Source organism: Panicum hallii, chromosome 5 (assembly GCF_002211085.1).
Source record: "Panicum hallii strain FIL2 chromosome 5, PHallii_v3.1, whole genome shotgun sequence".
Classification (NCBI taxonomy): Eukaryota; Viridiplantae; Streptophyta; class Magnoliopsida; order Poales; family Poaceae; genus Panicum; species Panicum hallii.
Genome location: NC_038046.1, coordinates 10,208,077 through 10,233,931, shown reverse-complemented (window position 1 = coordinate 10,233,931; position 25,855 = coordinate 10,208,077). Strand labels below are relative to the sequence as shown.

The following is a 25,855-nucleotide window of genomic DNA, read 5'->3' as shown; positions in this document are numbered from 1 at the left end:
GCTCGTCCGCCACGCTCACGGTCGGCTCGCAACGCTCGGCTCCCGCCGCACTGGCCCCTCGTGAGCCACCAGTCGTCCTCCGCTGCCCCTCCCCTCCGCCTCCCCGTTCGTCAGCAGCGAGCTTCGTCAACGTGTGTTAGCCGGGAGGTCTGGATCATAAGAGCGAGTGCATTGCGCGCACCACTGCGCGTAAAATTTACCTTTAATTCTATTTAGCAAGTTTGCACTTGAGTAAATTCAGTTAGAGCGAAGGTATTTAAGCCTCTGTGCGAACGTCGGCGCTCTCTCGTCGCCGCTCGACCACCTCTTCCTACGCGCGGGCCTGCGCTGCTTCGTCACCGCCTACACTCGTTACTGTCTTGCATTGGAAGGGATGGCACAACGGTGGGACTATGGGACGGGAGGCAACGATGATAGCCCAGAAGCGGAGCAGTGACTGGGCTACAGCCGAGAGGAGCAGAACACCTTTTCTTTAACCGGGAGACAGAGAGAGGCGCTCGCCTCCCTGAAATGCCGGAGCTCCGCGAGCGCTGAGGGCGTCCACGTTGGTAAAACAAATTTTCTCTGTTCGATGGTTCATCTACGTCGATAGGTGCGTCAGCGAGATTTTGCCATTTTTACCATTTTTAAGTAAAGAGTTATGCAATAAGTAATCTTTCAGGCAGCAAATATAAAATCCTTCTAAAACCCTAATAAACAGTTAGGTTCCATCAGAACAAATTGCACCACTAGATAGATCTTTTAAAAAGAAATCTAACAAAATTAAGTTTAGTATATTTGAGCAATAGAGAATTAATCAAACAATTAAATTACTTTTTCATAAACGAAGCATAGCTATTTAACGAAACTGAAACATGCAATCCACCAACTCTATACGGTAGATCTCAGCCAGCCCAGTCTAACAAATTTCATAGTTTTTGAAGATACAGAGGCATTATTCAAGGGGTCAGGTCTACTTACTTTATCTTTCTTTCTAATTTTATTGTGGGTCTGATAAGAACCTTTTTTTGCTTTGTGGATAAATAATCGGAAAAAAGAGTTTTTTTTATAACCTACTTGTTTTTATTCTAACAAATCCTATATGGAACTGCCCGCTGAAGAGAAAATTTATCTGATTGTCTCTCATCTCAACCCAGCCTATATCGAATTTAGGAAAGAAAAAACAAGAATTTTCTTCTTTTTTATTAACATTAAGAAAAAAGAATGTAATTAAAATGGAATTGGCAATATAATTTTTATGCACTTTTGAAATGAAAGAAAAAAGGAAGGATTTTTTGCAATCGTTATTTCTTGCCTCTCTCATATCACGAAAACCTTTTGATTTGGAACGGGGAGAGATGGCTGAGTGGACTAAAGCGGAGTTCATGCGTGCCTCGATGAAACGGTTCCACACATTCAAAGGTCACGGTGATAACGTGTACAGCAGGGTACATGGAAGACTTGGAACAAGTAGAGTTGTGAGATGACTGATGTGAGGTGAACCGACTATGACATATATTTGTTTTCCCTCCGGTCCATTGCTACTGCTACTTGTGTGGTAATAAAATGGTAAGATAAAACCATTTCTTACCGGGAATTTGAACCACAGGCTGTCTCAGTCTGGCCCTCTGTTGACTCCTTCAAGCTCCACCTTTGCCTTGATCTGCAACTTGTAAGGTACTATTAACTTTTTAATTTTCTTTAGAACAGTTTTTGGTTATTAAAACGTAAAAGTCCTAGTTACAGCTTGTACCGCAAGCACAATCATACATAAATAAGGTGATCAAGTCTTGCTTCTTCTAGAAACTAGAAAATACAGATTGCCAGGAAGCATCCTCCCATATCCATCTCCTGACATGCTGCCAAACATGGCTATCTATACAGCAGTAGTTAGAAGGCATCTCTCCTCTGACCAAACGATTCATCAGGCTGCTTCTCCGGCAAGGCAGTACGCAGCTATAAAATGTTGCCTGCCTAACTACGCAGCTAGCCAAGCATCTCCCAGGATAACTCGAGCGAAAGCATCCTTATTTGTTCCGAAATATTTGTTCCTAGTTTCTAGTTGGCGAAGGCGAACCACCGCTTAAGCAAATGAAGCAGACCGTCATCCTGTACCCCGCCGCCGGCGTTGGCCACGTCGTGCCCATGGCGGAGCTCGCCAGGGTCTTCCTCAGCCACGGCTACGACGTCACCATGGTGATCGTCCCACCGCCCTTCAAGTCGTCCGCACTGGGCGCCAGCCAAATCGAGCAGATCGCCGCGGCCAATCCGTCCATCTCCTTCCATGTCCTCCCGCCGATCCCGGCCCCCGACTTCGCCGGCTCCCCCAAGCACCCGTTCCTCCTCATGCTGCAGATGCTGCGCCAGTACAACGACAAGCTCGAGGGCTTCCTCCGCTCCATCCCGCGGCAGCGCTTGCACTCGCTCGTCATCGACATGTTCTGCGTCGACGCCATCGACGTCGCCGCGAAGCTGGGCGTCCCGGCTTACACGTTCGTCCCCTCGGGCGCGTCATCGCTGGCCGTGGTGACCCAGCTCCCGACGCTGTTGGCCGGCAGGCAGACGGGTCTGGAGGAGCTGGGGGACACGCCCCTCGAGTTCCTTGGCGTTCCGCCCGTGCCGGCGTCCCACCTGATCGCGGAACTGCTCGCGCACCCCGAGGAAGAGCAGTGCAAGACCATGGTGAGCATCTTTGAGCGCGGCATGAACAGCAGGGGGGTTCTGGTGAACACGTTCGAGTCGTTCGAGAGTCGAGCGGTGCGGGCACTCAGGGATCCCCTGTGCTTCCCTGGCAAGGTGCTGCCTCCAGTATACTGCGTCGGGCCGTTGGTCAGCGGCGGCGGACGGAATGGCGAGAAAACAGAGAGGCACGAGTGCCTCGCGTGGCTCGATGCTCAGCCGGAGCGCAGCGTCGTGTTCCTCTGCTTCGGGAGCATGGGCACATTCTCCGTCGAGCAGCTCAAGGAGATCGCCGTTGGCCTGGAGAAGTCCGGGCAACGGTTCCTATGGGTCGTGCGCGTTCCGGCCAACATCAATGATCCGAAGAGGTTATTGGACAAACCATGTGAGCCGGACCTCGATGCCCTCCTACCGGAGGGTTTCTTGGAGCGAACCAAGGATCGAGGCCTTGTTATCAAGTCATGGGCACCGCAGGTGGATGTACTGAACCACCCAGCTACAGGCGCATTCGTGACCCACTGCGGATGGAACTCGACGATGGAGGGCATCATGGCGGGGGTCACGATGTTGTGCTGGCCCTTGTATGCGGAGCAGAAGATGAACAAGATATTCATGACTGAGGATATGGGTGTTGGAGTAGAGATAGAGGGGTATAGGACAGGTTTTATCAAGGCCGAGGAGGTGGAGGCAAAAGTAAGACTGGTGATGGAGTCTGAGGAGGGGAGGGAGCTCCAGGCACGAGTGGTGGCACGAAGGAAAGAAGCAGAGGCGGCATTAGAGGTAGGAGGCTCGTCACACGCAGCGTTTGTTCAGTTCTTGTTGGACGTGGAGAACCTTGGAGAGGAGCTCGCCCACTAATGGATTTGTAGCTTGTGTTACCTTTTATCTTATAATATTCTATCATTCTATGCTATCCTTTCATTGTTTGACCAACCATATTTTGTACCTTCTACAAATAGAATATCAGCTATAATAAAAAAAAAGTGGGTAAAGAAGATTTTGCTTATTGCTTGGTTGGGAACCGTAGAAGGCTAGAAGTTTGTCATCCTGGAAACAATTGTCCAAAAATCGGATGTGCTCAATCCTACTTAGTTTGAAGATCGCCATTTTTTTTTCTTTTCTGAAAAGTGAGGATCGCAAATTTTTATTCATAAAGCCTGTTTGGATCCACCCAGCTAATCCATTAGAGGCTATAAATTATTTAGGTTGGATCGGCTAATTAGATAGCTAATATTTAGGTATATAGAAGGACTTTACCTGACAATTAGTTTGTCCTATTCGGATTCACCTTAGCTAAAATTAGTTACCTACCAATTAGCTAGTAGATTAGATAAATCTATAATTTACAACGTGAGAGAGCAATCTAAGTAAGCAAAAGTGTGATATTTACACTAAGTCCACCGCACGCCTCAATCCAGAAATGGACCTAGCTAGCTGTGGCCCAACTCGCTCTATGGGCTAGATCTGACTACCGGCGCTTCTTTTTCGGTCAGATAGTCGCCACAAACATAAATAGTCGCAACAACTCCAATCTTGGTTGATCGGAAATCTTTAGATGTTGAGGATTTTTAGATGCGTTCTTGACTAGAAATGTTTTCATTTTAAATGTTAGAAGCAAAAGGTGAACCCGTGATGCGTTGCCAAGGCCAAGATGATTAAAGAGCTCGCCGTTTGTCTGCGCACATTTCGAAGCGGTTACTTCAAACAAGAGGAGCGCCGGCGCCGCCCATTGATCCCGGGCACGCAGCCGGGCAGCCTTAACACGTTGCCGATTTGGCTCTCTCCAGCTCAACGTGAGACTTGAATTGGAAGTGAACACATGGAAACAACGGCAGCCATTCAAAGACAAACAACTGGACAGGCCAAAGGCCCTGCCGCTTCACGTTATATATAGAATAAACAGGTGGCCCCGTATTTCAATGTCGCGTTCCGTTCCCTCGTCAAGAACGAGAACTGTGACCCATGGCCGTCGCGGCGCCGAAGACGGTGGTCCTGTACCCCTCGCTGGGCGTCGGCCACCTGAACCCCATGGTGGAGCTGGCCAAGATCTTCCTCCGCCGCGGCCTGGCCGTCGCCATCGCCGTCGTCGACTCGCCCGACAAGGACTCCGTGTCCGCCGACGCGTTGGCGCGCCTCGCCGCCGCGAACCCGAACGTCGCGTTCCGCCTCCTCCCCATCCCGCCCTGCGGCAGGGAGGACCATCCCCACCTCGTCATGCGCATCATCGACGTGATGCGCGCCGCCAACCCGGCGCTCCGGGAGTTCCTCCGCGCGCAGGTCCCCGCCGTGGACGCCGTCGTGCTCGACATGTTCTGCACGGACGCGCTCGACGTCGCCGCCGAGCTCGGCGTTCCCGCATACCTCTTCTTCCCCTCCGCGCTCGGCGACCTCGCCGTCATGCTCCACCTGCCGGACTACTACCCCGCCGCCCCGTCCTCGTTCAAGGATATGCCCGAGGCCGTCCTCCACTTCCCCGGCGTGCCGCCGATCCGCGCTCTCGACATGCCGACCACGGTGCAGGACCGGGACAGCGACGTCTCCAAGGCGCGGCTTGCCCAGTACGCGCGCATGCTCGACGCGAGAGGCATTCTCGTGAACAGCTTCGACTGGTTGGAGTCGCGGGCCCTGAAAGCGCTCAGGTGTGGCCTCTGCACGCCCGGGCGTTCGACTCCGCCAGTCCACTGCATCGGGCCGTTGGTCCTCCCTGGAAACGCGGAAGGGATCAGCGAGAGGCACGCGTGCCTCGAATGGCTGGACTCCCAACCGGACCGGAGCGTTGTTTTCCTCAGCTTCGGCAGCTTGGGCAGGTTCTCCACCCCGCAGTTGAGAGAGATGGCGCGTGGGCTGGAGAACTCCGGGAAGAGGTTCCTGTGGGTGGTGCGGAACCCACCTGAGCACCAGAGCAACTCCGTCGAGCCAGACTTGGAATCGTTGCTTCCGGAGGGTTTCTTGGACCGGACTAGGGAGAGGAGGTCTGTGGTGAAGAATTGGGTGCCGCAGAGCGAGGCGCTGCGGCACCAATCCGTCGGAGCATTCGTGACGCATTGTGGGTGGAACTCGGTGTTAGAGGGCATCGTGTCAGGAGTGCCGATGATCTGCTGGCCATTGTATGCGGAGCAAAGAATGAACAAGACGCATATGGTGGAGGAGATGAAAGTGGGCGTGGTGGTGGAGGGGTACGAGGAGGAGCTAGTGAAAGCAGAGGAGTTGGAAACAAAGGTGAGATTGGTGATGGCGCCTGATAACGGGAAGGAGCTTAGGCAAAGGATCACGACGGCTAGGGAGATGGCTATAGATGCTATCAAGAAAGGCGGGTCATCTGACGTGGTATTTGACGAGTTCCTGACAGACTTGCAAAAGAACAGGATTTGTACGAAAGAAAGCGAATTGTGATGGACCCACAATTGTTCTTTGTTTTTAATGGAACTTTGACTAGCCCTTCTCCCCATATTGTCTCAAAAAAAAATCAGAAGCCATAAAATGAAACTGTAACATCCCGAATTTTTTCCGGAATGTTCTAAGATGCAAAAATCGTGAATTTTAAAAACTTCTTATGTAAGTGTTAGAATCTGGGAATAATATAAGGATATCTCTCTTGTATCCGAAATTCCTAGCAAAATAAAACCTAATATATAAGTGTTAAACTAATCTATTAATGTGATTTAATTTGGAGTTATTCGAGTTCTTCCGAATTGGCTTGTTTGAATTTGTTGGTTTGGTTTGGATTAAGGATATTCTTGTTAGTATGAATTTAATTGGAGTTGTTAGGATTTAATCGAAGCTATCTTGTTTATTTGAAATCGCTCTGGGATTTATTTTCTTGGTTTGAAATTATGTGAAATTTAAATTTGAAGTGTGCCCTTTAAATTTAAATTCAAAAGCTAACTTACCCTGCGTGGACCCACCTAAGTCTCTAAAACGCTTGGCCCTAGCCCTAACCTGATCCGCTGACTCTAACCCCAATCCAGCCCTAACCCGGCCTGACCCACTAACCTACTCTACCTAAAAACCAGCCATAATCCAGCCCAGCTGGCTAAGCCGGCCTGCCAGCACACCCTCACATGGCCCGTTAACTGGCCCAGCCCGCGACCTCGTCGGGCTTACCCCTTCTCCACCGCTCGAGCTACTGATGAGTGGGATCCACTCGTCAGCTTTCCCTTCTCCCACCTCCAACCGCGCCTCACCCCGCTCCCTCACCGTCTCCGCCCGCGCGTGCACTCCCCCCAGCGCCTCGCCTCCCTCGCTTTGCGCCAAAGCAGTGCAACGGCCGTGCTGCCTCGCTTGCGTCACGCCTGCCGCCGCACCTCCCCTATCGGTCACCAAGCCTCGAGCTGCATCCCGAACCCTAGCCCGGGACCCCCTCGGATCCGCGCCACGCGTCCACGGCCTGGACGCCGAGGATCCCCGTCGTCCTCGCGCAACCGACCGAGCCAAACCCTAGCTAGCCGCCTACAAAAGCCCCAGCCACCGGATCCGAAACCCTAGCTGTCTTTGGGGTTTTCCCCCTTGTCCGCCGCCGTTACCTGAGGGGGAGAAGAGGAAGAGGAGGAGAAGGAGGTGGGCCCAAGGAGGAGGAGCCACCCGCTCAAGAGCCTACGAGCGCCGCCGTGAGCCCGACGCCACCACCGATCGAAGACGCGCAAGCCAAGGGGGAGCTGTCCCAGCTGAAGAAGCCACCGCCGGAATTGCCTCACGCCGCCGCCGTTGGAGTTCGCCGCCACGCCAGCGCCCCACTCGACGACACCGACGTCCTTGCGCTACCCGCACAGCCTCACCTTGTCACGTCCGCACCCCCGTAACAGTGCCGTCCCCGCCTTTGTCAACCACGCTGGTAGGTGCCGCCGCCCCTTCCCGTTCTCCCTCCTACTGCCGACGAGCTCCCCGACATCGATGAACCTTCCAACAGGGGTCCCTATAATCCCCAATCCTACCCCTTCTCGTGCAGGAGCCTGAAGTGCCGCCATGTTTCCTGCAGCCGCCGTCGCCCTCTCGCCGCTGTAACCGTGTCGCGGGCTCGGAACACCGGTGCCCCGCGCACGGCACAGCCACGCCGCGGTCCTGGGGTACCAAGACCCGCGCGCGTGCATGCGCACCAAGCCGTCGGCCACAAGGCCGAGCCTTGTCCTTGCCTCACGGCCCTTGATCGCCGGTCATCCTCCCACCTTGCCACGCCGCACCGTCGCGTCGCGGCCCTGGACTGCCATGTGCTCCCGAGCGTGAGCTCGTCCCCAGCCAACGGCAAAAGGCTGTGCCTTTGCCCTTTCCCGAGCCCCGCCATCGTGATCTCGCCTTACCCTACCACACTGTGCCGCCGTCCTGCCCCTGCGCTGTGGCTCTGGAGCACCAGGAGGCCGCGCACCGGCGCACACACCTGCCAATTCCAGTCATGCCTGCCTCATCACGGACTCACGGTGTGCGGTCACCACCCCAGCACGACCACGACATCGCGTTCGTGTCACGGCCAGGCCAGTGCGGCCTTTCGTCGAACGCCCTTGGGGCACACACAGGTACACCCACCTCCACTGACACTTGACTCACACACGCGTAGCCACCGCACCGGATCTGGGCGCTGCCACACCAGGTCTGGCGAGCCACTGACCGGTGGGCCATGCCTGTCAACGTGTGTGAGTAGGGAGAGGGAGAAACTGACCTGCGGGGCCGAGTTGTAAGAGAATAAGGGGAGGAGACGGGCGCATTGGGCCGAGACCAACCCAACTCGGCATGCCGGCCTATTTAGCCAAGCCGAGCCTGATGGGCTGGACCGAGCCAGCCCAGTATCTTTCAGCCCAGTGAGCCCGAGCCGTCTAATCTTTTTCTTTTTCCTTTCATCGACCTGACACGTGGGTCCCATCTGTCAGTGACATGGTGTGACTAACCAGCAGGACCCACTGACCACCTGACCCCATTGACCGTTGACTAGTCAGCGTTGACCAGTCAACCCTGACGTCAACACGACCCACTGCTAACGTCAGCGGATCCAACCCACCTGCTGACCTCATGATGACGTCAGCATGCCACGTAGCGCACCCTGGTACTGACACGTGGAGGTGACCGTGTGTTCTTTTTCCAAAATCTTTTATTAATTTCAAAAAATAAATTAATCTTAGAATATTCATAATTAATTAACCGGACCTGCAAAAATTATGAAACCAGTTTCATAATTCTTCTAAAATCATGATCTACCCATTAGATTAGGTTTTGTTGTGATTTGGATCTTATTTGAGTACTTTTATGTGTTTTTGAATTTTGGTCCCTATATTTATATGTATTTATGATTAGGTCCCCGCAAGAAGGAATTGACCGACGTCCCGGACAACCGGAAGATCTAGGAGGACTTCCCAGATGACCAGAAGACACCGGAAGACTACAAAGAACCACTAGGTTCACGCCCATCTACGAATTTGAATACCTATTAGGCATTACTCGCTAGATATGTTGTGCTTTATCTTATGTTATGATGAGATAAACCTGCATAGCCTATTTTAATTACATGAACTTCTTGTAATACTATATACATGATAATTATATGAGATGCCTTGCTATGCCTTATATGTGTATGTGTGGGATGCATGGATAGTCTTAGTGTGAGTGGAGATACACTTTTCAGAGTTGGTGAATAGGCCTTTTAGTAGGGAGCAAGCCACCTTAACTTGATCTTTGGATCGAGGGTTTGGAGTGTGTATCTTGGCACACTCTATGGTGTGCCTATGGCAGGTACGTCTCTAGTGGTTACTTGGTTGAGGAGTTGGTGGCACCCGTAATGGGTGCAGCTGCGGACCATTACGGTGGAGACGCATGTGATGAAGATGCTTGCTTCGGCAATTGAGAACCGGTTGAGGGTAACTATAATTAGTGGGACTATGTTAAGCGTGCACACCACTTACCCATTATGAGGGTAGACCCGGTCCGGGGCTAGCGAGTGCGGTACCAAGCCGGTAGAAGGATCGAGTATCAGTGCAGGGGAAGGAGGTGCTGACCTCATGTTCCTCGAAACGCAAGGGAGGCTTCACAATCCCGAAGCGACCTCTTGCGGGAGGATGCGCCCAAGATCCGGGAAAGCCGGATGGTGCCGTGGCTCCTAATCCTGTTTCAGTAGACCGGTGTCTCATCGTTCAGTTGGGTCGCTCCTAGCTAGCTTAGATTCGAGTGAGTCTAGGTGTACAACCCCTGTAGGGTGAAAACTATACGTGTACTCGGTCATGTACAATCCTACTCTTCTGTTACTCTTATTAATTAGTGTTACACATGTTTTCTACCTCCCTCTAGTGTTTGACTTTTGCCTGGGGCAGCTGAGGTGCGAGGAGTGGGAGTTCTCGCACCGATTCGGTGGTATTTCGAAGGTGTGTGTGAACCGGGAGTCTGGAATGCTGTAATGGCCCGAGTTCGGAGTTTGGATGATGATATAACTTATGGTGCTGCTTATGCATAGGAAACCCCATCTTTCCTCCTTGATTTTGCTATACCTGACCACTTAAACCTTGCATGCGGATGGTGACGTGAACCTATCCCACTCCTTGGAGATAGTTGGTAGATGCAGGATTTGATCCGAATCGTAACCCCGACTAAGAAGGATGACTAAAGGATGGCCCGTACTTCACTCAAAGTTGCCTGTGGAGGGGTGTTCCCCAAGACAAAGGATGGCCCAGAAGCTTAGCTACCGCTTCCGTTTTCTGTTCGTTTCACCTTAGCCCAAGAAGCTTGTATTGTAAAACTCGTGATACAATACTTCAGATTGTGTAATAAATTAAATCCATATCTAAATCTATGCAATGTATGATTAAGATATCCGTCTGAGATGAGTTCTGCATGTGATAGCTACTGATCAGGGACTATCACAACGATACAGAGAGTCACGACGATACACAGAGTCGGATTCTCTTTCGAAAATCCGGTACCTCACAGAAACTATTTTCACCGTGTGTCTATTGGCTTCAAGCTCTGCTAGGTGTGTAACATACCTCCTTAGATTTGCCATTGTGATGATAAGATTTTGAACAATTTTCATAGACGGCTGTTGGACTTGAAATTGCTAGCTGGCAATTTACAAATTGAGCTATGCGTTTGTATATACAAGAGTAATATTGCAAAATATACGACTATAAAATCGAACTTAACCTTTGCACAGTGGAAGGTAATATGTTAATCTGATTACAATATTGTATGTGTATGTGTATGTATGTTGTTTAACAAAGAAAAAAATACATTGATGTCAAAACGTTACTACCTCCAGTATGGCGTATATGTATATAGATCTTGTCGTTGACGTGCTATGGCTACCATATAAATGAGAAAAACGATTTTTTTTTCTTCCGGATCGGAGATAGGTAGCATGAAGGGCTGGCACAAATTCATACTGTAATAAAAAAACAAGCTAGAGATGTTTTTTTCTGAAAAAAGCAGGTGAATCTTGCCTTAGCCAAAAACAGGTGGCCCGACGCTTCAGATGTGGCGAGCCCGTCAGTTACATCGTGTCGTGGATCGCGCCCAGCGGCCCAGTTCATCAGGACGCCGAGGTGGCGGGGTGGTCCTGAATATGCTGACGCGAGTTCTGCCATGATCCTCGCAGACGGGACGGCGACCACACGTTCCCTTTCTCCTCTGCTAGTAGGAGCGAAGCATGTGCTGGCTGCCCGTCTGATGCACCAGGACAATGGACCAGGCACCACAAGTACATCATGTTTAGCTGCAAATGGGGGACGTAAAGCGAGGGAGTTGGCCCGTGGAAGGAGATCAATAGCACCACGGCTCCTTTTGTGCCTGTGCCCCTCCTTGATCTTGTTGGACTCTCTTGTGAGCTCGGCGAGGAACACAAGGCCATGGCGGAGAAGACGGTGGTGCTGTACCCCTCCTTGGGCGTGGGGCACCTGAACCCCATGGCGCAGCTGGCCAAGGCCCTGCTCCGCCGCGGCGGCGTCGCCGTCACCATCGCCGTCGTCGACCCGCCCGAGAAGGACGCCGTGCTGGCGGCCGCGCTGGCGCGCCTGGCTGCGGCCAGTCCCTCCATCACGGTCCGCCTGCTCCCCATCCCGCCGTCGTCGCGCGCCAGCAACAAGGGGTACTCCCACCCCATCATACCCATCCTGGACGCGCTCCGCGTCGCGAGCCCCGCGCTCCGGGAGTTCCTCCGCTCGCAGGCCACCGCCGTCGACGCCATCGTGGTCGACATGTTCTGCACCGACGCGCTCGACGTCGCCGCAGAGCTCGCCATCCCCGCGTACATCTTCTACCCGTCCGCGGCCGGCGACCTCGCGGTCTACCTCCAGCTTCCGGATTTTCGCCGCGCGGTGCCGTCCTCGCCGAAGGACATGGGCAAGGCGCCGCTGGGATTCTCCGGCGTGCCGCCGGTCCGCGCCCTCGACATGCCCGACAGCATGCAGGATTGGGAGAGCGACGTGGGCAGGGTGCGGCTGCAGCAGATCGCCCGGATGCCGGAAGCGACAGGCATCCTGGTGAACAGCTTCGAGTGGCTGGAGTCGAGGGCGCTGAAAGCGCTACGTGATGGGCATTGCCTGCCCGGCCGCTCGACACCGAAAATCTACTGCGTCGGGCCACTGGTCGACGGTGGCGACACCAACAAAAACGGCGAGTGGCACGCGTGTCTCGAGTGGATGGACGAGCAGCCGAAACGAAGCGTGGTGTTCCTCTGCTTCGGAAGCATGGGCACCTTCTCGGCGGCGCAGCTGAAAGAGACGGCGCGCGGGCTAGAGCGTTCAGGGCACAGGTTCTTGTGGGCCGTGCGAAGCGAGCAGAGCAACTCTCCCGAGCCTGACCTGGAGGCGTTGCTTCCGGATGGATTCTTGGAGAGAACCAAAGACAGAGGAATGGTTCTGGAAAACTGGGCGCCGCAGACAGAGGTGCTGCGGCACGAGGCGGTGGGAGCATTCGTGACCCACTGTGGGTGGAACTCGGCACTGGAGGCGATCATGTCCGGTGTGCCGATGATCTGCTGGCCATTATACGCGGAGCAAAGGTTGAACAAGGTGCACATGGTGGAGGAGATGAAGGTTGGGGTGGCGGTGGAGGGCTATGACGAGGAGTTGGTGACGGCAGACGAGGTGGAGGCTAAGGTGCGACTGGTGATGGAGTCCGGGGAAGGGAAGAAGCTCAGGGAGAGGACGACCATGGCGAAGGAAATGGCTGCACATGCCATCAAAGAAGGCGGGTCGTCTTATGTCGAACTTGGCGAGTTTTTGTGGGGTTTATGAAAGATCGACATATATATATAGAATGAAGAATGCAAGTGATGGATGCTATGTAATAGATAGTTAGGCTTTGCTTTCAATCTGTTTGGTTTTTGTATTGAAGGGTGCTGCCTTTTTTTAATAATGGCCGGGTATTCTTGTAGAGGTCAAAATATTTACTATTCATTTATCTAAAATGTAATAGATAAACGGATGATGGCTTCTGAAATGGATGCTAATATCTAGGACATTGTTGAGGGGGTTTAGCTCTTTCCTTTTATCTTTTTTCACAAAAATACTAACTTTTTTCTTACTAAGTCCTTGCTTGGCACCTCAAGAAACCAGTCCCTAGTCCCCTCAAGAAACTAAGAGAAGTGTTTCTTTTTTCTTACTACTACTAGTAAAATCACCCAATACGTGTTTATCGAATCAATTATCTCAACTTGTCTCACGAGCATTCTTTCAATAATCAAAATATACCGAATTAGCCAAACAATTTCATGAAGTGTTTATGATTCACAAGAATATGCATTGCACGGAGAAGCAAGACCATGAACCAAATGTGAGATTCCTTGTGGTGGAATTCTTTTGTTTTGACTCTCCAACTCAGCATGTGTGCTTGTATTTTCACTTCTTCAGCTATAGGCGACATGTCGGTTGACCGGAAGACATTTGTGGCTACTTCATCAATTTAAATATCTACCATACCACTCTTGGAGGTGCTTATAAAGGTAAGGATATATGTGTTAAGTTTATAGGTGTGAGTTTGTGTAAGTGTACAATGGTGGAACCAGGAAAAAATCACGAGAGGCCAGACGAACTTGATAGGCATCTCATTATATATACTATTAAAAATACACATTTAATTGAATGCAAGCTAAATTTTATGTTATTTATGCATTCACCTTGAATACTTCAAACAGATGCTAATCATGGTTTTCAGTTACGTGTACCAAGTAGCCTCCGTATGTAGTACCAGAAAGCACAGGCATGTGCAGGGACAGTAATTGAGAGCTCAGGTGCAGATGTGTTCAGCAGAATTTCCTCAGACAATGAGTGCTCAAGCAGACCAGATGATGCAAAAGTATATCTTCCTGATGATGGCTTCTTCAGTTCCAAAAGTCAAAAGATCATTTTGTTCCGACTATGTTCATGTCACTCAGCGATAAAATTACAGCAAGGAAGAATTACATTTTTCATAAGAAGAAATAATTTGATTTGTGGGGCAAGATTACATTGGAGTCAGTTCAGTTACATTTGAGCATTGGATGGGTTCAGTTCATCTTCCAATCCTTCAATCTTGCGGTTGCTTGGTAAGCATCCATTCTTCGAATGAACCCTCCACTTACTTTTTGCTTGAGTTTTAGGCAATTACAAAATGCAGAGTGATGTACGGATCAAGTGCAAGGATTGATGTAATCTTTTCCTAATCGCAATGCCTTCTTTTGTCTTGCAGACTAATTAATTATGATGTGAGGAAACGCTAAACCAACTTTAACTGAGGAGGTGAAACCAGAAAAATCATTACCTCAAGTATCATGTAACACCTGGCATCCAAACTCCAAAGTCTACAGGCAGCCTATCTCCCACGTAGGACAGACATACCACCTCGAGTCACCGTGTCCCTGCCCCGAGGCCCAGGCGGTCGTTCCACCGTCAGAGCTGTTGCAGTGGCAGCGATTACAATTTGTCCATGATCTCTCCATCCATTTTCCCTTTCGGCTGATAAAGGTGGCAAATCTTCAGTCTTAGGGTGCGTTCGTTTCGTATTAGAGGGGTCTAAAATACAGATCTATAAATTAGAGGTCTAAATATTTTAGAGGTATTTAGAGAGGCGTTCGTTACAGCCCTCTAAAGTGAGTAAATTTACAGTTTTACCCCCTATCCACCCACACCTCAGCATCCACGTACACCTCGCCCCTGCCCGCGAGCTCGCCGGACCCTGGCCGCGCCTGGGCGGACCTGAGCAGGTGGCCGCGGTACGAGACGGCGGCGGAGATCGCGCGGTAGCGGAGCGGGAGGACGAAGCCCGTGTTGCGGACGCGGAGCCGCAGCGCGAGGCCAAGGTCGAGCGCGGGCGGGTCGGCGCGGAAGCGGTCGACGCGGAGGCCCTCGACACGCGCGGCGGGGGCCGAGGGGTAGAGGAGGAAGGCTGCGCCGGCTAGGAGCGCGAGGGCGAGGAGGAGCGGGAGGGTTCGGGCGCAGGCGCGACAGAGGCCCCGCCCGCGGCGCGGGCGCAGGCGGCGGAGGCGGACGAGCACCGGGGAGCGGGCGGCGGAGGCGGACGAGCACCGGCGGAGGCGGCTGCTGCGGGGGCTGCGGCAGCGCGAGGAGCGGGCTCGCGAGGTGCGCGTAGGGCTTCTCGCCGTCGCCGGCACCGGCGCCGGTGGACGCCGTGGATGCCATCGCCGACGCGGTTGCGGGGGGAATCGGGGGATCCGGTTGGGGACGGACTAGTGGTAGCTTCGCGCGGGGGGAGCAGGGGCGGCGGCGCGCAGCAGGGGGCGGCGGCGCGGGGGGGTGGGGGGCAGCGCTGGGAAAGGTGAGCTGCAGCGAGCGGATTAGAGGCCGTTAGAGTGCTCGCGGGCTCTAAAGTTTCTCCACCTCTAAACTGGCCATCGGAGCGCGTCTAGTGGGCCGTTTGGATCCCAACCTCTAAAGTTTAGAGGTTTCGGGGTTTAGAGGCCGGAAACGAACGGGCCCTTACCCGCCTCTTATTGTCAACAAAGTTGCGTAAGTCCCTGCAGCACCTTCTGGCTGCTGCTGTTCTGCACGTCTGCTAGCAGAGCAACGACCACACCACGAAACATCAGGCAACAATCCACTCAGCCACCATATATACTCCCCCATTGATCTGAGCGCACATAGATCAGTGCCACATACAGCAAATGGGCAGCGCCGTGGTGCTGTACACATGGATGGTTCGGGGCCACCTCCACCCCATGGTTCAGCTCGCCGGCCGCTTGGCCGGCCACGGCGTCCCCGTCACCGTCGCCATAGCCGACGTCCCGTCGTCCGGCGACTCCCGTAAGACCGTCGAGCGCCTCTCCGCCTCCTACCCGTCCGTCTCCTTCCACCTGCTCCCGCCGGCGACCGCCCGCTCCGGCGACGAGGCCGACCCCGATGCCGACCCCTTCATCACGCTCATCGCCGACCTCCGAGCCACCACCCCCGCGCTCCTCGCGTTCGTGCGGTCCCTCCCGTCCGTCAAGGCGCTCGTCATCGACTTCTTCTGCGGGTGCGCGCTCGACGCCGCTGAGGAGCTCCGACTCCCGGCCTACCTGTTCTTCACGTCGGGCGCCTCGCCGCTCGCTGCCTACCTGCACATCCCCGTCATGCGGCCCGACGTCTCGTTCGGGGACATGGGGCGCTCCTTGCTGCACTTCCCAGGCGTCCACCCGGTCCCGGCCTCCGACTTGCCGGAGGTCCTGCTTGGTCCTCGCAACGAGCAGTACGAGGCCACCATTTGTCTCTTTGAGCAGCTGCCCAGAGCGAAGGGGATACTGGTGAACACGTTCGAGTGGTTGGAGCCCCGCGCCGTGAAGGCGATCCAAGAGGGGAGCCCCCGCCCCGGCGAGCCCGTGCCGAGGCTGTTCTGCGTCGGGCCGTTGGTCGGCGAGGAGAGGGGAGGCGAGGGGAAGCACGAGTGCCTGACGTGGCTGGACGCGCAGCCGCCGCGGAGCGTGGTCTTCCTCTGCTTCGGCAGCGCGAGCTCAGTGCCGGCGGAGCAGCTGAGGGAGATCGCGGCGGGGCTCGAGAGGTGCGGGCACGCGTTCCTCTGGGCCGTGCGCGCGCCCGTCGCGCCCGACGCCGACTCGACGAAGCGGTTCGAGGGCCGGGGCGAGGCGGCGCTGGAGGCGCTGCTCCCGGAGGGGTTCCTGGACAGGACGCGCGGGCGCGGGCTGGTGGTGCCGGCGTGGGCGCCGCAGGTGGAGGTGCTGCGGCACCGCGCGACGGGCGCGTTCGTGACGCACTGCGGGTGGAACTCGACGCTGGAGGCGGTCACGGCGGGGGTGCCGATGGTGTGCTGGCCGATGTACGCGGAGCAGCGGCTGAACAAGGTGTTCGTCGCGGAGGGGATGGAGCTGGGGGTGGTGATGGAGGGCTACGACGAGGCCGTGGTGAAGGCGGAGGAGGTGGAGGCCAAGGTCAGGCTGGTCATGGAGTCCCGGCAGGGGAAGGAGCTCAGGGAGAGGACGGCGGTGGCGAAGGATATGGCCGCCGCCGCGCTGGAGATCGGCGGGTCGTCGACGGCGGCGCTCGTTGACTTCATGAACGGCCTGGAGATTTCGGCCCACGATTGAAAGGATCAGACGAGGCCACGCACAGGAGCAGAGTTCCAGTCCGACACGAGCGCTGCGTTTCTCTTTCTCGTGTCCCCCGTGCAGTCGGAATGTGCATTTTCTGGATACAGTGTTGCAACTTTCTTATTCATGTTTCGTGACACAAGATCGTTCGGATGCTGAGCAGGAGAAGGATGGCAAAGTCCAAGTTCCCGTTCACCTGAATTTTGATTTTTGAGATCCGTGGCTCTTATTCATGTTTTTTATTGTATCTGAATTTTGACTCGACTCGCCGTCCATGCCCATTTGGCAAGTAGTAACTTTCACCTTTTCCACTGGCTTGCGAGCTCCAGCAGCGCTGTTCTCGACTCCCCGCCGTCGCTCAGCGCCGCCTTCGCCTGCCGCATGGCCGCCCGTGTCCGCTCCCGGAGCTCCCTGCCGCCGTCCGACTCCATCAGCCACCTCACCTTGGCAGCCACCTCCTCGTCCCTGACCGCCTCCTTGCCGTACCCTTCCAGAGCCACGGCCAGGCGCAGCTCCTCGACCAGGAACACCTTGATCATCCGCTGCTCGGCGTACATGGGCCACGCCAGCATCGGCACGCCGCCCACGATCGCCTCCAGCACCGAGTTCCACCCGCAGTGCGTCACGAACCCGCCAACCGCGGCGTGGGCCAGCACCTCCCGCTGCGGCGCCCACGACGGCACCACCAGCCCCTTGCCCTTGGTGCGGGCCAGGAAGCCGTCGGGGAGGAGCGCGTCCAGGTCGGGATCCGCCGGCTTCCCCGCGCCGTCCTCGCCGGGCGGGCGGCGCACGACCCACAGGAACCGCTGCCCGCTCGTCTCCAGCCCGCGCGCCACGTGCCTCGCCTGCTCCGCGCTGAACCGGCCCATGGTGCCGAAGCAGAGGAACACGACGCTGGCTTCCGGTTGGGTGTCGAGCCACGCCAGGCACTCGTGCCGGTTCGCGCCGGCCTTGTCCAGCTTCGTCAGTGGGCCGACGCAGTGCAGCGGTGGCGTCCGACGCCCCGGCGGCGTGCAGAGGCCGTTCACGATGGCGTCGGTGGCGCGCGGTTCCAGCGCGCGGAAGCTGTTCACGATAAGGCCGTGGGATTCGCACATCTGTTCGGACAGGGCGAGGAAGAGCCTGTGGGTGAGGCCGTCGCGGTCGAGGTATGCCGCGGGGAGGTCTTCCGCGGGTATCTCGGGGCTGCCCGGAAAGTTTAGACGCTCGCCACCGAGGTCTCGGAGGCTCACGGTTGTCCGCTCATGGATCACGGGGTGGTACAGCAACTCCGCCAGGATGCAGATGGACGAGGTGAAGAAGAAGTAGGTCGGGATGCCGAGCTCGGCGCCGACGTGCACGGCACTGCCGCAGAAGAAGTCGAGGACGAGGGCGGCCGGGGACGGGGAGGCGGCGCGAAGGAACTCGCGGAGGTCGGGGTTGGAGGCGCGGGCGAGTTCGAAGGCCAGCGCCACGTGGTCGTGGGCGGGCACGTCGCGCGGGCGCGTCACGGGCGGGAGGCGGCGGAAGGAGAGCGCGGGGTGCGCGGCGGCGGCGCCGTCAGCGAATGAATCGGCGGCCTCGTCGTCGGTCCGCCCGCCGAGCGCGACGGTGACCTCGAGGCCGCGCGCCGCGAGCAGCTCGCCGAGTTCCGCCATGGAGACCAGGTGGCTGTTGTTGACCATCGACGCCGGGGCGTAGATCACCACATGCTTCTTTGCCTCCTCGCCGTGGCTCGCCATTTCTGTCCGGTGGCCGCGAGCTGCTGCCCGGGGGTTTGCTTGAGCGAGAAGATGGCGCGAATGCTGTTGTGACTTGTTGTATTGCACGGCGCCGTGACCTTTGCTTCCGTTTATACCTTTACGGGCTTCATTTTGGACCACGAGTCCTACCTACCCCCATCGTCTTGCACGGCAAATCAATGAAGAAAATCATCGCCATGTTCACCGTCAGTAGGTCAATCAATCAAGCCCCGACACGGGGGTTAAACGTTAAATGATCTCTTCAGGACCATCCATTGGGCCATGATCCGTACACGCACGCATGTTCAGGTATCATAGCTTGAAGAAGGCTAAACAAGCACAATCGCCTCATGCTGCGCATACTCGGAGAGCGGTACTGAACGTATGAAGCTGCTGTCATTCTGTCAGCTGCCAAGTGTCTCGAGGGGAATAGGGCTGATGCTACGCGTCGCCCTATGCAACCAGGTGAAGACCCATAACACACACGAGTCAAAAAAGTCATTACGGAAGATTTTTTTGCGCGGGCATAATCTCACTTGAGCATTGCTAATCATCGCTAGAGCGGAACAAAATTGACGGCTGTTGCAACTATTTATGCTAGCGGAAGTAAAATGCGGTAGGCCAGGGGAAGGCCGGCGCTGAGAATGGCATGTCCGGCGCCGAGATCGGCGGAAGGCCGGGGGAAGTGAAGGAGCGCCTCGTGGGGTGGGGCGGAGCACTGGTACGGTAGGCAGAGGAAGGAAGCCAAGGCGCTGGTGGTTGTAGTAGAAGTACGCGGGGGGCGTGCGGAGCTCAACGAGCGGAGGAGCGCGCGAGGCGATGGCTCGCACAGCCGGAGCGCGTCGACCATGCTTTGAAAAGAGGCGGGGCGGGCGGTGGCGGATGTGGGCGTGGGGGCTAAACATGTCGAAATATCCGCATACCTATGTATGAATATTATAGACAGTATCTGGTCAGTAAAAAGCTACGTCAGTCACAATTTTAGCATAACGTGTAGCTTATCTATAGAAAAAATAAATTAAATATATGGTAAGTAGGATAGCAGAACATGACATTATATCTATAAAAATCTAACAGTGCTTGGTTCTAATGATTAGAAGTCCTAATTATTAAAATAGAGATCAAAATAATTCATGATTAGTCTAAATCAGTAATCTAAGCTTGTTTATCTAGATCACCAGGGGGCCATGGCCCCTGCCGCCCCCCGCTCTTATGGATAATAAACTCGGTAGGCATAAATACGGGTCTAAGTTTGTGCCCGTGGATACGGACGCGGGTATAACACTAAACCTAACATACATCTACTAGCGGGTATATAAAATTGATACCTAAACTCGCCAAATCTGCTGACATATGCACCCAAACATCCGTATATATAAAGAATCTTTAGTATTTTCTTCCCATTTCTCCAACTAGCTCCCAAATCCCACTCCTAGCCGCCACCACCCAGCCTCCCACCCGACTGCCCCCTCCCTCCCCCGATTTTGCCCCTTCTGCATTGTCGCTCCCGTCCTCCTCCCTGAGCGCCGCCCCTCCTCCTCGGCTTCTCCCCATGCACCGACCGGTCGGCACGCCTAGGGCTCAGGGCCTCGCCCTTGCGCGCGCCCACGGCGACGTCGGTGCCCTTGTAGTTCGCGCGCCGCTCCCGCTCCCGCTCCCGCTCCCGCCCGGCCCCTTCCTCCGGTCCTACTGCGCGCCGCCTCTCTACAGTCCTCCACCAGCCGTCCACTCCCTCTCCCTCCAGATCTCGCTGTGCCCATGCTCGCGCCCTAGCTGCCTGGCACCCCGGGCCCCTGGCATGCGGGGTAAACAGGCGTGCCCGCGGGCATGGGGCACTCACAGATAGTAGGTATGGGTATGATTTTCTACCTGTAACGGGTAGCAGGCGTGGATGCAAATTTAAATTTTTTTTCACGAAGCGTATATCCACGTGAATTTTACGTGTTGCCATCTTTAATGATGGGGACGGCGGGGCGAAGCCTCGGTCGGCGGAGGAAGAGCCCGGTGAGGCGGCGATCTCCACCACAGGGATCAGGCGGCCCAACTGCAGGGGTGCAAAACGATGCGGCTGCCGGTTTCCATCCGGATCTCGATCGCGTTCTTGACACGGGGTCGTTGTTCTCTCTGCGATGGAGTCGTTGCGTTCTGGCAGGCCGCATCCCGGGACCTCGGACTCGTGGGATTCCATGCCTTCCGTTTCTTTGCACACGCATCCACATGGCAAATCTGCTGCAGAGAGGAGACATGCCTATGATTCGCGAAATAATGTACTTAGCTGATCACGATATACCAGGTCAAGTGCGCGAGGTCGTCAAATTCGATCGCTCACTTAAACTGATTAAAGGCCTCGCGACAGCAGTTCTGTTGACGAAAGCCTCATGCCTTCCACGACCAAATCGTCCCGGTCTACCTTCATGAAGCATGCCAATTTGCAGCCCTTTCTATCGCAGTATCGCGAGAGAGGAAAAAAAATACCTGGTGCTTTTTTTTCGAAAAAGAATTACCCATGCTTATAAGAAAGCATATAATTCGATACAAGCCCCAAAAGGGACTCAAGCACGACACACGCTGGGGTTACCAGCAAACATTGTCGACCAGAACAGAACTACCAGGGAAAAACCCTACTACTGTGCGCAACAAACACAGAGACAGATAAAAGGAAAAAGACTGATTTTCTAAAGCAGGTCTTCCATGTTGTCACCCTTTCTCGGCCTCCCATCAAACTCCTGAAGCCAGAACTTGAGCTTCTGAGTCTTCTCATCCAGTAGCGATTGCTCAGCAGGCTTCAGCAGGATACGCCACTTCTGTAGAGGGGAGAATCATTTAAACAAAATGGCATTAGAAGACCCAGGAAACACCCCCTCCATGGGAGGCCTAGAAACAAGTAAACGCAAACAAGCAGCGAGTTTTTGTTTTTTTTTTTACAAGCAGCGAGGTTGACTACTTGACTCTCGTGTTCTATCATATCTCGAGAGGGAAAAAAAACACGCAGGTGGCAACGGCAAATGCCCGGGAGTCAATTTGTGTCAGCGGAAACCTGCACGGCCCATTTATTGGTGGTGCAGTCCACACACATAGTTCAAGCGGCGGCGAACTGGCGGAAGTCAAGCCGACGTGTTTGTCCGGCTCCGTCGCGAAGAACACGTACGCGATGCACGGCGGCCCGCCACAGCGAGAACTTTTGTGCCTTCCGTGCGAGAATCCACCGTATAAGAGCTTCGCGACCCAGCATCAAGATTTCTCACGTCCCGCACGCTTGATCGCCAGCGCCTCCTCTGCTCTCCCCTCCCAGTCCCTACCCCATGGCGACCGCGACCGCCACCGCAGGGCCGTACAACAACGCCGCCACCGAGGCGGGGAAAGAGGAGCCGCCGACGAGGCCGCTCGCCACCGCGTCCCCGACCGTCTACCCTGCCGCGGCCGACGGCGCCGCCGGGGACGAGGAGGTCGCGACCTCCTCCAAGCGCTGGCGCTCGGCGCAGTACCTCCGGAAGCGCCGGTGCGCGCTCTGGTGCTGCGGCTGCTGCGGCGCCGCCGTGGTCCTCCTGGGCATCGCCGCCCTCGTGCTCGCGCTCACCGTGTTCAAGGTCCGGGACCCCGTCCTCACCATGAACGGCGTCACGCTGGAGGGCGTGGACGGCGACCTGGGCACCGCGGCGGGGCACCCGGTGTCCGTGAACGCCACGCTCAGCGCCGACGTCTCCATCGAGAACCCCAACGCGGCCTCCTTCCGGTTCGGCCGCAGCGAGACGGACTTCTACTACGCCGGGGAGACGGTGGGCGTGGCGTACGCGCCGGGGGGCGAGGTCGGCGCCGGCCGCACCGTGCGCATGAACGTCACGCTCGACGTGCTCGCCGACCGCATCTCGCCCAACGTCAACGCCACCGACCTCATCTTCGGCCAGGACTACAACCTCACGAGCTACACGGAGATAGCCGGGAGGGTCAGCGTGCTGGGCATCTACAAGAGGGACCTCGACATCAAGATGAACTGCTCCATCACGCTGGAGGTGGGGGCCTTCACCACCGTGCAGAGCAAATCCACCACCTGCGTTGCAAACGTCAGCTGATCATTTCGGTTAGAAGGTCGTTAGCCACCTCCATGGATTCATATATTTTTGTTGCTACTAGCTGTCTAGCTCTGTGCTTCTTTTGCCTTTCTCCCCTCTCCTTCTGTATACAAGTAACAAGTACATTTTTTTGGTTACAGAAGAGTGACTATCATAAACGTCTGTCTTGATGCTCAACGGCTTGTGTATTTATGTGCTTTTCTAAATTCTGATGAGAGGATACCTACAAGTTCAGGCCGTATTCAATCAGCTTCGATTCAGAGTAGTTTCTGTCTGCTGCGTGTCTGTGACACTGACACAGTGGCATGAAAGAGAGCAAACCAACTAATCCGTGTCCTTTATATCGACTGTGGTACTTGGTACATGGTAGGCTACCCACCATGTTTTGTCAGAGTTCCTTTTTCTAACGCCGCATGTTTTTCCATGGGTTTATTGATCCCTCTCAGAAACAATTACCTTGCTAACCATTTCTTCATTCAGAAAGGACAGATGTAAAAAACAGTGGTGCCATAACAACCAGTCCTAGGAGCATCCTCAAATCAACCAACTCTGAATGTCTGAATGTGACGTCGCCGGATCAGTCTAGTCACCTCCGTTGCTTGCCGCCACCGGTGCCAACTGCCAACACCATCTCGCTGCACACCCTCCGCCGCCACCACGGACTGAAGGACCTTGGCCGTGCTTGTTTCCGATTCTAGATTGATTCTTAGGAAAAAATAATCAACAACCCCCGCTAAACGCTGCGATTTTACGTCGATTCCACTAGAAACGATTCTCCAAGGGAAAATAACTGACGTAAGGAATTGGTCCTCCCACCGCTTGAGGTAAAATACCGCTGATTCGGTGGGGTTTGTTATGAAAAAGCTCTTGAACTTCATCAAAATTATATCCAAAATGCCATCAAATGTTCATTATGAAAAAACTCCTGAACTTCATCAAAATTACAACCAAAATGCCATCGAATATAAAGACGGTCTACGGTTTCGGCCCCCTCCTTTCCCCTGCCCACCGCCCTCCCCCCTCCTCTCCACCGCCCACCGCCAATCTTGTCCCCCACATACCGCCTTCCTCCCTACGCCGGCCTGAGCCGTTGGCTGCGGATCTCGGCTGCGCCGCTGCCCTAATCTTGCCTGCAGCGCCGCTCGGGCTCGCCACAGCCAGACCTCAGCCACGCCGCCTTCGAAACTCGGTCGCGCACCCTGATATGCTTCGCCCCAATCTCTGTCGGCCTGATCTGCTCCGCCGCAATCTCCGCCGGCCCGTTTTGCTCCGCCACGAGCTCTGCTGCCGGTCTGCTCCAACATAATTTTCTCATGATTCACATGAATTCTGTGTTTACATGAATGCTATGTTATTGGATTGTTGCATTCTATACTTATTTTGCCACAAGTAGTTAATTTACACAAGTAGTTGCTTTTATTGTTTTGGAGAGAGAAAAAAGAGTTTTAATAGGCTAGCAATGATAAATTATGTCTTGATTCAAATTTAGCCACTCTTGTAATATAAGAAATTAGTGTGATTATTGGATTACTTCATTCTATGCTTATTCTGCCACCAAATAAGGTATTGTTTGTGTCAGAGGTATATGTGTCATTACACACACAGTGCAGATAATCAATTATAAGAAAATCAGGTTGCCAAACTCTCAGCTTCTTATGCCAGCAGATTCTGTAGGCAGCGGATTCTTACCATAGCAGGATTTTTTAGAGAATCGCTTCGCAGAAAAGCTATAAGGGCCCATGACCCACTCTCAAGCGCCAGTCCACTGTCGCCTTGGTGGCCGCGTACCACGCACGCACCGTCTTTCTTGGCTATCAGTCACCTGCCACTTCCACCAAACTGACCTCAATTCCGCGTAGCTTCTATGATTCGAGGGAGAGGAGAACCCTTCCGCACTCGACCTCTCAACCCTAAACTCTAAATCAAATGCCACCGCTGATGGGAGCTCTAGCTCAGCGGTGTGAAGCGACAGAGAGAAGCTGAATCATCGCTATCCACATGTGCCTGCCGCCAGTTTTAAAGCTAACTGTTATTACACATAAGGGCAACCTGCAAAAAGTTAACATTGAGCGATAAAACATTCTACAATTGTGGAACTGAAACCACAAGTTCTGACACATTTGAAACGAGCTGCAAACTGAGATCTTCTCAAGGAAGCTCCATGGGGTAATCCCACAGGATTTCTATGTTGCTGGAGCTTGATCGTTCTGGTCTGTCTCTGTTTACTGCCGGCTCTACATCCCGAGCTTTGTTTCAGTTAAGTTCACAGGTGGTGTAGCGCCGTGGCTATACACCGCTCGCGCGACAAACGGAGATCTTCTCAAGGAAGCTCCATGGGGTAATCCCACAGGATTTCTATGTTGCTGGAGCTTGATCGTTCTGGTCTGTCTCTGTTTACTGCCGGCTCTACATCCCGAGCTTTGTTTCAGTTAAGTTCACAGGTGGTGTAGCGCCGTGGCTACACACCGCTCGCGCGACAAACGCGCGAGCCATCACATGAAGTGAGTTGAATCCGGCCCAATTCAATTTCCGCAGCCCACGACAGCCTTCTTCCTCCTCTCGTGCTGCGTCTTCTTCCTCATCCACTCGTCTTCCTCCGCTCGCTGTCGTATTAGGGTTACGGTTCAGGAGTTCAGATTGCCGGGGCCGGCTTGTCTCCTGCGTGCCCGGCCATAAAAGGAGGTCGGCGGCAGCATGGTAGCGGGCGGTGGTGACGGACTGTGGACGAGGCGGCGGACACCGCGGGCCGCGGGCCATGGAGGATATCCGGTGGCCTGCGGAGGCAGCGGGGGAGTCACGGCGAGCTCCCCTGGCGCTCAACGGAGGTAGGTTTGGGCGGCGGGGGTTGGTGGCGGCACAATCGACGGCGGGAGCGGTAGAGGCGATGGTGGAGGGCGGTGTGGGGGTGAGCAACCCCG

The 25,855-nt window shown here is 54.7% G+C and overlaps 6 protein-coding genes and 1 pseudogene across 6 annotated transcripts; 5 read left to right on the top strand and 2 right to left on the bottom strand.

The window, feature by feature from the left end:
- Window positions 1-1,879: 1,879 nt before the first annotated feature.
- On the top strand, window positions 1,880-3,664 carry LOC112891504 (anthocyanidin 5,3-O-glucosyltransferase-like). Its single transcript, XM_025958385.1, has 2 exons — window positions 1,880-2,005; window positions 2,038-3,664. The coding sequence occupies exon 2, from the start codon at window positions 2,071-2,073 to the stop codon at window positions 3,514-3,516; it is 1,446 nt and encodes a 481-aa protein (XP_025814170.1). The 5' UTR covers window positions 1,880-2,005; window positions 2,038-2,070; the 3' UTR covers window positions 3,517-3,664.
- A 938-nt stretch (window positions 3,665-4,602) lies between these two features.
- On the top strand, window positions 4,603-6,093 carry LOC112895018 (anthocyanidin 5,3-O-glucosyltransferase-like). Its single transcript, XM_025962878.1, has one exon. The coding sequence runs from the start codon at window positions 4,621-4,623 to the stop codon at window positions 6,049-6,051; it is 1,431 nt and encodes a 476-aa protein (XP_025818663.1). The 5' UTR covers window positions 4,603-4,620; the 3' UTR covers window positions 6,052-6,093.
- A 5,299-nt stretch (window positions 6,094-11,392) lies between these two features.
- LOC112891689 (anthocyanidin 5,3-O-glucosyltransferase-like) lies at window positions 11,393-12,957 on the top strand. The gene has a single exon (XM_025958615.1). It carries the CDS (start codon window positions 11,475-11,477, stop codon window positions 12,861-12,863), a length of 1,389 nt encoding a protein of 462 aa, XP_025814400.1. The 5' UTR covers window positions 11,393-11,474; the 3' UTR covers window positions 12,864-12,957.
- Window positions 12,958-14,713: 1,756 nt separating this feature from the next.
- LOC112892389 lies at window positions 14,714-15,310 on the bottom strand (annotated as a pseudogene).
- Window positions 15,311-15,633: 323 nt separating this feature from the next.
- Window positions 15,634-17,285, top strand: LOC112893741 (UDP-glycosyltransferase 88F3-like). Its single transcript, XM_025961208.1, has one exon. The coding sequence runs from the start codon at window positions 15,728-15,730 to the stop codon at window positions 17,141-17,143; it is 1,416 nt and encodes a 471-aa protein (XP_025816993.1). The 5' UTR covers window positions 15,634-15,727; the 3' UTR covers window positions 17,144-17,285.
- A 30-nt stretch (window positions 17,286-17,315) lies between these two features.
- Window positions 17,316-18,942, bottom strand: LOC112893740 (anthocyanidin 5,3-O-glucosyltransferase-like). Its single transcript, XM_025961207.1, has one exon. It carries the CDS (start codon window positions 18,865-18,867, stop codon window positions 17,446-17,448), a length of 1,422 nt encoding a protein of 473 aa, XP_025816992.1. The 5' UTR covers window positions 18,868-18,942; the 3' UTR covers window positions 17,316-17,445.
- A 3,184-nt stretch (window positions 18,943-22,126) lies between these two features.
- On the top strand, window positions 22,127-23,173 carry LOC112893742. Its single transcript, XM_025961209.1, has 2 exons — window positions 22,127-22,953; window positions 23,078-23,173. Exon 1 carries the CDS (start codon window positions 22,170-22,172, stop codon window positions 22,935-22,937), a length of 768 nt encoding a protein of 255 aa, XP_025816994.1. The 5' UTR covers window positions 22,127-22,169; the 3' UTR covers window positions 22,938-22,953; window positions 23,078-23,173.
- The last annotated feature ends 2,682 nt before the right edge of the window (window positions 23,174-25,855 follow it).